The sequence below is a fragment of the Bos grunniens genome, chromosome 26 (genome assembly GCF_055505025.1).
Source record: "Bos grunniens cultivar Pamir isolate PY7600 chromosome 26, Bosgru_T2T1.0, whole genome shotgun sequence".
Taxonomy (NCBI): Eukaryota; Metazoa; Chordata; class Mammalia; order Artiodactyla; family Bovidae; genus Bos; species Bos grunniens.
Window position 1 is genome coordinate 32,966,608 of NC_141190.1, and position 12,609 is coordinate 32,979,216.

Here is a 12,609-nt window from a genome sequence, read left to right on the forward strand (position 1 = left end):
GAAGGTTTTTTTCATTTATAGCCAAAGTCATCTTTCCTAACTCAGATTTTCTTGTCCATAGAACAAATTGGCCAGGAGATGTTGGAAAACCTCAGTCACGACAGAGAAAAGATACAGAGAGCACGTGAAAGGGTAAGTAGAAATGGGATAATCTTTTCACACATTCAGTAAAAGAAAAAAACATAAGCCAAAAAAATATGTAAAAGGTCTTGGGCAGATGCATAGACTATAGCAATTACATTGATGAAAGATCCCCTGGAGAAGGGACTGGCAGCCCACTCCAGTATTCTTGCCTGGAGAATTCCATGGACAGAGGAGCTTAGCAGGCTTCGGTCCATGGAGTTGCAAAGAGTCAGATACCACTGAGCCACTTTCACTTTCAAGCGCGTGTAGAAAATGGCGACGGTGAAGGAGGGTGTAGAGCCTGGGGTAGGGGGTGGGGAAGTGTGTGATGCAGAAAGATTAAGCTGACTGTATGCCTCCATAGCAGAATTCCCCCAGGTAGATATTTTATTTAGTGCTGTAGCTAAGAAGAGGCTTCCCTGATGGCTCAGCTAGTAAAGAATCCTCCTGCAATGCAGAAGACACAGGAGACTCCGGTTTAATTCCTAGGTGGGTAAGATCCCCTGGAGGGAGAAAATGGCAACTCATTCCAGTATTCTTGCCTGAAAAATTCCATGGGCAGAGGAGCCTGACTAGGGCTACAGTCCAAAGAGTCACAAAGAGTTGGACACGACTGAGCGTCTAAGCACACATGCACATGGCTAAGAAGATCATCGATGGAGATTTTGGAGTATGTCAGCAAGTCTTTCAGAGTGAAAGTAAACATATGAATCTCATCTTCCCTCAGCTCGTTTTGTTTCAGTTTTTATTCCCTAGGACTGTGTGCATTCTTAAGGTAGAGATATTGATTTATGACCAGATATCTATTAAACTTTGTCAGCCTGTGAGACATTTGCTTTTATATCCAGTTCAAGTATCCAGTTTAAATCTCCTGGGATTATCTATTACATGTAATTTTCTAAATCCAAGAATTTTTTGAGATTGTGTAGGCATCAAAAATGTATTTTACAGTATGTAACCTTTTTTTAATGAATTGGATTTTCCATCATGAAAGAAAACCATTGCCTGCTAGTGCACTTTAAAAATAATCTAATTGCCTTAAGTTTCATTTTATTCTGTGTTAATGCTGCTTTTCTCCTCCTAGCTTCGGGAAACAGATGCTAACTTGGGGAAGAGCTCCAGGGTTCTGACAGGGATGTTGCGAAGGTAAGAGTCAGGTAGGGTCTTCCTTTCTCTCTCTTCCTTTTTTTACAGTGTATTTTTCATCTCGTTGCAACCAGGCATTTTCCAGACATGCAAGCTTCTGCTCTTAGTACCTGTGTCAAGACCCTTTTGAAATGACAGAGCACTGGTATTAACTCTTGTTTAGACAGGGACACACATACTCTGAGTAACTGGGATTAGAAGATTTGAGCTCGGGGGATTACCTCAAGCTATGGAAAAAATTAGGGTTGGACATGAAGTATTTTCTCATAGCCTGAGGAAGACGCCATGGCAGCAACAGACTGATTTTATTTTCTATTTTGATAGCCTTCTTGCTGTTAATGGAATGATAGCCTTTGGTTTCAGGAGCATATTTAGTATTAGCTTTGCCCTCTGTTGCCTTATTTAGATTTCTTTTTAAAGCAACCCTGTTTGGGGAAACATTGCTATTTTATGTGTACTTGAAAATGATTTTTGAAGCCTGAAGAATATCAGAATAATCTGAATTTACTCATGTGCAAGCAAACAAATGTTTATGTTTTATATGTGTAACGAGCCCTTGACTGATAGAAGATACTTGGGAGAGTATGTGAAAATGAATGAATGAATGTGGGTAACAGTCTAGATTCTATATTTCTGGAAAGGAGTGAGAAATGTTTTCATTGTTCTGAAAATTGGAGTCACTTTTGATTTAGGTGTATTCAGCATGAAATTATTACATTCAAAATCTACCAAATAAGAGTATCTTCTAGCATAATCTTCAGTTTGGAACTGTGGATAAAAATGTAAATGCAGAATGTTGAGAATCACCTTGGAATAGCTGACTTGGAATTTTAAAGAAGAGAATCTTGTTTATCACTGATGCTTTAGTGGCAGCTATTTGAATTTAAGTAAGGTTTTCTCTAATCACATGTCCATAGATAATATGTTGTGTCCAAGCATACTGCTAAAAGTATGTTTGCTGAGTGTGAGATTAATTGCATAAGAATCAACCAAAGATATGTCCGCTTAGTCTTCTATTGGCCAGTGTGGTCAATGTAATTTCTCTGTCAGGCTGATCAGGAGCAAGGTAAGTTCCTGGGGCACTTCTAACCCACATTAACACAACTCCACACACCTGTCCTTTTCCTCCACCCACAGTCTCAATTCACCATAAACCACCAAATTCTCTGATTGAAGGTGATACGTAAACGACCTGGAAAAATGCAAAATCCACAGAGAAGTGGTGATTGAAAGGAATGCTTCAATGCCTATAAACAATAAAAAAGGGAAAAATTCTCTATTGCTTCCCTGGGAGGGCCCCTGCGATGTGAGCTGTAACGAATATTCTGCATATGTCTCCATTTTGTCAAATCTCATTAAAGAGTCCTCCCGCTTTATGTCAATTGAGCTGTCCAGAAATCATTCATCATTTTTAGTGTAAAAAAAAAAATCATGTGGTTATTTAAATAATATCATATTAATGTTAAAGTTCAGCTGTCATTTAATGGTATGGCTTAATCAGATGTAGCATTTAGGAAAACTAGTTTATCCGGGCTCTACATAGCTTTCAGGTTGGCAGATTCAAATCAGGATTTATGGGTTTCTAAACCAATGTATTTCTATCCACGTTTCTGCTTGATGTACCTCACCCTTTTGTGCAGGACACTGCAGACAGTTATTTCAACAAATAAAGCATCTCCTCATATTATGTTTGAATAAATTTGCAAGTCATTTAGAGAGGGTGAAGCACAAACAACTTCTGTAACCTTTGACTGGGCTTTCTTTAGAAAAATCATACTAACAGGGTTACTTCATAAGCCCACAGAAGAAAATTACTCTGCTGAAATCTACTTGGGGTTCTCTTTGTACACAAACTCAGTCAATCACTGACTCATCTCCTTTTGGACTCTGTCTAGAGTGTGAACAGAAATAAAAATCCCCAGATGGACATCACCTTGCTATGTCTGAGCCAAGGAAACTCTAAAGTCCACCTGTGCACATTGGTGACTGTGGTTTTCACCAAGCACACCTGGGATCCTGTTATCAGCCAAGGCATGCAGTTGCTTTTAGTCAATGCTGTAACCTAACTGGAGCTTCCCAGTTGGCTCAATAGTAAAGAACCTGCCTGCCAGTGCAGGAGACGTAGGAGACATGTGTTCGAACCATGGGTCAGGACGATCCCCTGGAGTAGGAAATGGCAACCAGCTCCAGTATTCTTGCCTGGAAAATCCCATGGACAGAGGAGCTTGATGGGCCACAGTCCATGGGGTTGCAAAGAATCGGACAGGACTGAGCAACTGAGCACGCACACACAAACTGAGTCCTCAGGAACTAAATGCAGATGCTAGTTTTGGTTTAGTTTCTAATTACTCTCCCCCTTGATATACAATTTATATATTTTGGACTTGGGAAAGGGAAAAATATTTACCAACTTCTTCATTGTTTTTTATTATTTCCCTGGAAAAGCAGTCTCTAGAGAAGTGGGACGAGGATATATGTTTCTAATAGGAAATCTTCTGTTGACTTCTCTGATTTTGCTTTTCTGCTGTATCCCTCCTATTCAAATGGCATTTCCCAGCCCTGGTGAGGTCTTATTTCAGAAAGAGAAGTCACAGTCTCTTACCAAAACTACACAGCTGCATTGTGTGTCCACAGTTGCTTCTGATTTAAGAAGAGTTACAATATTGAACAATGTGCTCATCTTATGTATAAATGTATACCAGAAATGAAGGTCATTGTCCAGGGCAGGGGTTTACCTGCATATAACATTCTACAGTATACCAGACCGCCAACTCAATGCTCAAAAGTCTGAGCAGACTCTGGGAGATCCTGAAGGGACAGGGAAGCCTGGCGTGCCGCAGTCCATGGGGTTGTGAAGAGTCGGACAGACTGAGCAACTGAACAACAAAAATACCAAACCAAGGAGTTTTTTATCTAAAAGAAAGATTGCTGATTGTTTTTAAATTTTTTTTAAGTTTGTTTTTTGTCAGATGAACAGAAATGGCATATCATGGTTCCTCATTTGAGTCACTTTGCTAATATTGATTAGTCTATTGTGAGGACAGGTGAAACCACTGTTTAATCAATGCCAAAGTTTGTATATAAATCCACCTCATTTTCTGTAAGAGTGATCAAAGGTAGATAGGGAAATAAAAATGAGTAAGTGGCAGTGACTACCATTTAATCTTTTATTAACTTCAAATGAGGTTTAAAAAAAATACATCTCCTCCCTCTCTCATACCTTCCCTTCCTTCCCTCTTCCTTTCTTTTTTTCTCTTTATTTACTTCTTCACTAAATATTTCATGCCTGAATACAAGGACTTGGGGCTCCTCAAATGAAACCAGTTTGATCCTTGCCTTCAGAGTACTTCAGTTAAGTAGAGAATATGTGCATATAAAGAGATGTAAGAATTCATAAAATTGACTGATTCTCAAGGAAGCTATGGAAGATTCTGTAACTTAATTAATTCTTACTGGTTATTAAAGAAAGTGCAAGGAAAACAAATAACCAATAGAAAATATGTTTTAAATAGCTATACCACAATAAGTTTGAAAAAATAAACAGAAGTTGACTCATGGAATCATAACATAGATTTTGAAAGAAACTTAAGTATGTAGAAAACACTGAGAAGTGGAAAAGCAACTGATTCAACCTAAATAATAAATATTCTTCATGTAACTATGCTATATCACCAAAAGAAAGAAAGCAAAAGGGAAAAAATGGTCCACTCAAAATTGTATTAGTAAAACTTGATATCAAAATGCAGATATAACTGATTTCCTGAAAAGTAATTTTTCTTCTGTCTTGACATGAGATGAAGAGCTACCTGGGGACAAACTGTTCATTTCCTGACTCCGTAGACAGAGCTTTAAATAACGTGGTGTTCAGATAATAATGAAAATGGCCATGAAACAAATGACCATTCATGCAGTGACGGGGGTCAAAAAAAAGTGAATTTTTCGTTGACTTCCACAAAATTAGACTATCATAATTGGCTGTCTGAAAGTGCGTCAAGGAACACTGAGAGGCTTAAATGTTCTCCATATATTTGCATGTGTGTGCATGTTTGTTATATATGTTTTCCTAGATATTTGACTGGAAGGTCTTATTAGATCAAATAGTACCAGCAGCCAGTGAAAATGAAAATAGACATTTTCAAGATTTTCAGCCAGAAAACAAAGCACATCATGATTCTATTTTTTTTGCCTCTGAATAGTGAATAATTTATCAGTAATTGTATGTTTATTTCTAAAAGTATCTACAGGATTCATTAGAAATGTTTAAGAGTTGTAATTTGAGTTAGGAAGATATGTTTTAAGTTTATGTTGGCGCATTGACTGCATATACCTGGGGTTGCAAAGAGTCGAACATGACTGAGCCACTAAGCACATATGCTGGCAAAAGGCTTATAAAAGGAAATGACATATCTAACATTTTGTAAAGTACCTTTTTATGTATGATATCTTAATATCAAATAATTTTCTCTCTTGCACACTACCAATCTTTGCCACTAGTATTTACACACACATATATACAACATCAGAATGTTTCCTTGAAAAAGTGAATTCTATTTATCCTTCCATCATGTATGTAGTAACTTTCTTGAGTATGTAGGTATTGAAAGGTATCTTGTAACTAATCTATTTAAACAAAGCAGGTGGGATTAAATGCAGTTGAGATAGTTATCATTATACATTTTTAATTGCAATATAATTGATTTATTATATTAGTTAAAGGTGTACTACATAGTGATTCAGTATTTTGTACATTACAAAATGATTACCACAAATATAGTTACCATCTGTTACCAAACAAAATTATTATATTATTGACTGTATTCTCCATGCTGTATATTACACTTATGTGACTTAATTGATTTTATAACTGGAATAACTTAATCCCCTTACTATTTCATATATGTATTTTTGTTAAAACTACTTCTGAGCCCATCTGGGGAATAATTGTCACCTACCATTGTTATCACATTTTACATTTAGACATGGTTTTGTTGCTTTGGTACAATGACAGGTAAAAACATCTGGAAAACTTAAATGTACTGTCAGAATGATTCCTAAGGGTAAATATATCAGAAACACCAATGCAGTTTCTATAAGCAATAGAAATATAGTTTTTTATTAAATAAATTTATTCTTAAAGAAATATGCTAAGACTAAATGTTTTTAATCTTCTTTAAAAATTCATACCCACACCCCATTTTGCCCAGGAAACATTTTGTTGTATTTTAATTATCCTTATTATAATGTCTGAAAATTCAACAGTTAGAGTTTTTAAGTCTTGTGAGAAAAAAATGTCCTTGAGAATTTACTCTCAATTTTTATACACTGAAAAAGCCTTACATTTATATTTTCCACTTTTTCTGGTTTTTGCTTTTCTCTCTTTATGTCATTTCATTTCTTTCTTGGCCTGTTTTTAGTAGTGATGAACATGAGCCCTGACCTGAAATTAGTATAGCAAAATCTTAACCTCTAAGATATTCTTCAGCTTTTAATCAAGTGCTTATTCTTTCAGAACAAAATGATTCAGATTGCTGCAGATTCTTTAGACTTAACAGATTTAAGTTCCATGCTTAGAATAATGCTACAAAGAGAAAAAAAATTTTTTTAAATCTTAGTCACTTTTTGTGTGAGTAAATTTATTACCATACACTTGACTCATTGCTCTCATCCTCTGACCCCTTCAATCCTGACATGGGTGATGTTTTTACCAAACTAAAGAACAGCTTTGGATTTCTTTATATATATATATATATCTTTAATAACATTCTTGTAGCTTTAAACATAGAATTTGGTCCTGTGTTAGACATTTGAATACAGCATCTATCAATGATAACTGTACCAGCTGCTTTAGGCATATGTCTGACCCTAACCATACTTTACACAAATCATATTTCATTCTTAAAAACCCTGTGAAGGAAGCATCATATCTCCATTTTACAGATGAGAATAACAACGCTTAGTGAAGTAGACTATCCATAGTCACATACAGAATGAGAATGTGAACTTAGCTCTCTCTTTTGAATGCACTACACAAAAGGTTCTTAGAGCCAGTTTTCACTAATTAGTAGTGAAAAGTGAAAGTGAGGTCCCTCAGTTGTGTCCGACTCTTTGCGACCCCATGGACATGGCCTACCAGGCTCCTCCGTCCATGGAATTTTCCAGGCCAAGAGTACTGGAGTGGGTTACCATTTCCTTCTCTAGGAGATCTTCCTGACCCAGGAATTGAACCCGGGTCTCCCACATTGTAGACAGACGCTTTACTGTCTGAGCCACCAGGGAAGTGAAAGGAAGACTTAAAACAAACTGGTTTTCATTATCCAGATGGTTACTCTCATCTGCTCTCTGTGTCATGACTCCATTTCTCCTGTAAAATCATTGTGGTAGTAAACAGTTTCCTTAACATAGTTGATTGTTACAACAAATGGAAAAGGAAATCCTTGGCAATCATATGTCAGTTTTCCACCTTCCCCTCTCACCCCACACTCTACTGGTCTGGAATACTTAGAATTTTAAGAGCCCGTAGCCTACACCACACTGCATCTTTTAATAACAAAAACCACTACTTATGCGCTCGCTGATAGCTTGTAGGTGGCAGTCACTGTTCTAGGCTCTCGCTATACATTATCTTGTTTCATCTTTATGACAACTCTGTAAGGCATTACTCCCATTTTAAGAAATAAGGAACTTTTGTTCAATATTGTCCAGCTCTATAGAAGTGCTCTGCCTCCAGAGCTTGTTTTTCCGACTGTGCTGGACTGTTAACCCTACTATGAAGAATTAGTAGCCTCACAGAGAGTCAGACAACCGTTCTGGGTGGTTCTTGACAACAGTCAACAAACCCTTACTAGATCCCACTCTTTCGTACAGACTGAAGGTACTGAATCTGGGCTGTGTAGACACAGAATCTGCTGTGTACCAGTGAAGTCCTTAGTGAGCTTGTTTTTATAGAGTCCTTTAGAATCACTTTATTTAAGCCTAGACTATGTGATATTCTAGGCTTAAATCCTTCTCTCTCACTGGACAGTTGAGGAAGGGGAGCCTCCAGGTTGGTCTCTGACTCTTCATCCCCATGTATGCTCTTCTAGATATTATTGGCCAGTTCATCTTCCAAAGTGCAAACCTAATGCTGTTTACTTTCCTGCTTAGAAACCTCCGAAGTTTCCCCTTTGCCTGCTGACATGTGTCCTCCTCAGTCTTATCCCAGGGTCTTCCAGAGAATGCGTTCTAGTCTTATTTGCTACTACTCCCTCTGGATATACCTTCTGTCCCTACTAAAATGAACTATTTCCCATCTCCGTAGCCCACCTTAGATTTTCATTAGATTTCATTTCATACTTCCACCTGGCATTTTCTCCCTTTGTCACCTGTATTAGTCAGGGATCTGAATGCAAGTGAGAGGAGTCCAGATCTAACTGCCTATACACAAAAGAGGGACATAATTTTGGGGGGGAGGGGCTCCAAAATTTTGGGGGGCTCCAGAATCACTGCAGATGGTGACTGCAGCCATGAAATTAAAAGATGCTTACTCCTTGAAAGAAAAGCTATGACCAACCTAGACAGCATGTTATAAAGCAGAGGTATTACTTTGCCAACCAAGGTCTGTCTAGTCAAAGCTATGGTTTTTCCAGTAGTCATGTATGGATGTGAGAGTTGGACCATAAAGAAAACTTTTATTTTGATGCTTTTGAACTGTAGTGTTGGAGAAGACTCTTGAGAGTCTCTTGGACTGCAAGGAGATCAAACCACTCAACCTTAAAGGAGATCAGTCCTGAATATTCATTGGAAGGACTGATGCTGAAGCTGAAACTCCAATACTTTGGCCACCTGATGCAAAGAACTGACTCATTGGAAAAGACCCTGGTGCTGGGAAAGATTGAAGGCAGGAGGAGAAGGGGACGACAGAGGATGAGATGGTTGGATGGCATCACCAACTCAATGGACATGAGTTTGGGTAAATTCCAGGAGTTGGTGATGACAAGGAAGCCTGGCGTGCTGCAGTTTATGGGGTTGAAAAGAGTTGGACACAATTGAGTGACTAAACTGAACTGAACTGAGTTGTCACATGTCACTAAAGAGTTCAAGGGCAGAAGTGACTACAAACACAGTGGAATCTAAGGGTTCAAGCAATCAAAGGATCATTACAGTCAGGTGTTGCTCTTCCCATCTCTCCTCTCAGCTCCCTTGTGTGTGGTTCCGTCCTTCATCAGGGCGCCTCCTTGTGGAGACAAGGCTTTTGCCACCCCTTTCAGTGACATCTGTTGAATCCAGCTATTTTTGTTCCCCCGAAAAGTCATAGGGTGGAATCTTACTGGTTCTGGGTGGCTCTGGTTGTGTAAAATCTCATTAATCTATGATCTGATATTTTAGACCTGGAACCTCATGCAGGGGATGCGCACACAAACTGAGAGCAGTTCCCTCAGAAAAACCCAGAGCTTTTACTAAAAAGGATAATAGATACTAACAACAGGTGTCATCTTCAGAATGTTTCAGCTAAACTTTTGTCTATACTCTAGATCTCAGGTGAAATCCCATTATTTTCATCAAGCCCTGATCAGTTTCCTAGCCAGAAATGATCTCTGCTCTGACTCTTCAGGGTAGTTTTTCCTCTCGCATGGGGTCACAAAATCAGACACGACTTAACGACTAAAAAACAACAAGGCGCTAACATCCTCTACTTCGCTTTGTGTATGTTGTAGTTATTAAGGACCATGGCTTCATTTCCTTGTAGATCTTTTTTACCCCCTCCCTCATCCCCCAAGGGATTTTATATGTTTCCCCAGGATATTGTGCAGCCAACTGAAATGAATAGCAGAGGGTATCCAAATAAAAAAAGAAAACAAAGCCAGGAATCACTTTAGTACCCCCAAAGCATGGAGTTTCAACAAATGCCTGTATAGATACCAGATAGGTAGAAAATGTCCTGCTGCTGCTGCTACTGCTGCTAAGTTGCCTCAGTCATGTCCGACTCTGTGCAACCCCAGAGACGGCAGCCCACCAGGCTCCCCCGTCCCTGGGATTCTCCAGGCAAGAACACTGGAGTGGGTTGCCATTTCCTTCTCCAATGCATGAAAGTGAAAAGTGAAAGTGAAGTCGCTGAGTCTTGTCCGACTCTTAGCGACACCATGGACTACGGCCCACCAGGCTCCTCTGTCCGTGGGATTTTCCAGGCAAGAGTGCTGGAGTGGGGTGCCATTGCCTTCTCTGAGAAAATGTCCTACCTGAAAGCAAAGCAGGAGACACAATCAGAGGGTCCACAGTGTTGGATAAAATGAGACTAGCCTTTAGTTGAGGTCAACCATAGCTTTCCAGGCTGCTGAGACAGGTCTGGATAGACCAGTTTCCGGTGGGAGGCGTCGGGGTGGCAGGGTGAGAAGACAGTTCTTGTGTCAGATCCCTACCTGGAGGAGAATGAGGAGTTTCTATGTAACCAGTTGTCTTCAGGGGTCTCGGTCTAGACTGTAAGCTGCTGGTGGTCAGGACCCCCATTGCATTTACGTGGGGCCATGCTCCCCCGGCCTGGATCTGGGCCTGGTCAATGAATGATCTTTGGAAGAATGGTCAAGAATAGTTTCAAAGTTGACATCTAGGTTCTTGGATGTCATTCAGTTGAAACCCTGCAGGTTTTTATCCATTGCACTTTGGCTACCATGTAAACATGTTCTTTCAAAGATAAAATAAGTAACTTCACAATAACAGAATATTTTTGTCCATTATTTAATCACAGTGGAAAAGCATCTTATATTGATATTTTCCTTGGATGTGAGTCACAATTTGACCTAATTCGCGAATTACCTTTCTTTTATGATTTTTTCCTTTTATCCCCAGGAAGCATGCCATTCTTTAATGCAATGTAGAATATGAAGAGTGCATGTCACCCTCACCATCAACGCTTTCTTTGAATGCAGCCTTGAGCTGTTAACTGGAAGCAGGAGCCCTGGGCCTTCCTTGTAAACAAGTAATGGAGCCATCAGCTCGCCGCCCCCCGCCCCTTGTAAATAGCTATTTATTAACATATACCATCACCAAACAACATTTTTCCAATTGCAGGCCCCCACAACATTACACCACTGTCTGCTCCATTGTAAGCTCAGGGAGGCCTTTGGCCATCTGTTTCATTAGACGCCAGAGGCAGTGAACAATATCTGAACTTTCCTGAAGCGAGTGCCCGGGCTTCCCGCTTCACACATCTCCCCCTTCCTCTTCTGCCACTGCTGCCACCGCCACCGCTGCCACCGCCGCCACCATATTTTTTTGTTTGAACGCTCACATTGTAAATTAGTGTATTCACACATCACTTTTAAAAGGCTCGCTGTGTTATAAGATGGGACAAAGCGAGCTCAGTAACAGCCCATGCACAGTGCAGGTGGTCGAGCTAGCTGCTCCCCAGATCAAAAGTCAAACAACTGTGAATCTCTTTTGAAAGTCCAGTTAGGGAGACAAGGCGAGGCTTATCTGCACAAACAAGAACGAGCTATAGATATACATCGCAAATGCAAGAGGACAAAAAGGGGTTTCAGAATCTTGTAGGAGAAGAAAATCTAATGCTGACAATTCTGAGGGCAGCTCTAAAATACGTAGCTCTTTTTTTTTTCTTTCTTTTTCCTTTTTTTTTTGGTAAAATTAGTCTTTTATTGTGTGGCGATTGTTAATTATTATTTATGCTTTGGTACTATTCCTAAAGTAGCTAAGATTTTTTTTTTTAAGCCACCTTGGGGGCAGGAAATAGCTCCTTTTCATGGTTGTATTTTATTTTTCAGCAGCATTTAAGGACAAACTCCTATTTATACCACACAAGCAGTTTTGTCTGTTGTAAACAAAGTAAGTGGCTGGGAATTGTGCTTTCCCAGAAATGTTTTCCAGGGAAGCCATAATAAGAAACAACTGTGTACGTCTTGAGATTTTTTTTGTCATCTAGGTATTAAGAAAGAATTGTTTGCATTCATGGAAAAAAAAGAAAAAGAAAGAAAGCATTGTTTATAAAGAAAGATATTCAATATCCAAAAGTGTAATTAAAATATTTTTTAAACTACAAAAGTTGGTCACCTTGCTTGTATTAATTGAGGTAGTTTTCTTTTTCTTCTTTTAAATTATTTCCAACATTTTTTGACAAGATAGTAACTGAAATGACCGGAGGCATTTTCTTTTTTTAACCTCAGCAGCCTACTTAGAAAGTTAGTGGCTTCTTTTGTAAAATTGTGTGAAGGACTTTGAAACTAAAGTCTGACTATCAATCAATGGGGAAAATGCAAAAATGGTAAATTTTATTAAAAAATTTAAAAAAGGGTTAAACAGGTTTGGAATTATGAAAGAACAGCATAGTTTCTTATAGTTTACATAGCTACT

At 38.9% G+C, this 12,609-nt stretch overlaps 1 protein-coding gene across 20 annotated transcripts in view; it reads left to right on the forward strand.

Moving 5' to 3' along the window:
• VTI1A (vesicle transport through interaction with t-SNAREs 1A) overlaps positions 1-12,609 on the forward strand; it is a 379,768-nt gene that overhangs the window by 220,551 nt on the left and 146,608 nt on the right. For 13 of the 20 annotated variants that reach the window (XR_015155793.1, XR_015155794.1, XM_086379045.1 and 10 more), the window contains 2 exons: positions 62-132; positions 1,208-1,269. Coding sequence is in view for 18 of the 20 variants with exons in the window: in XM_086379045.1 (XP_086235171.1) it covers positions 62-132; positions 1,208-1,269 (133 nt within the window). In the remaining 2 variants the exon portion in view is untranslated. Of the gene's footprint in view, positions 1-61; positions 133-1,207; positions 1,281-2,406; positions 2,652-3,164; positions 3,662-11,091; positions 11,319-12,609 lie in introns of those variants that run through there. The other 7 variants (XM_086379058.1, XM_086379066.1, XM_086379063.1 and 4 more) reach the window with 5 other exon arrangements.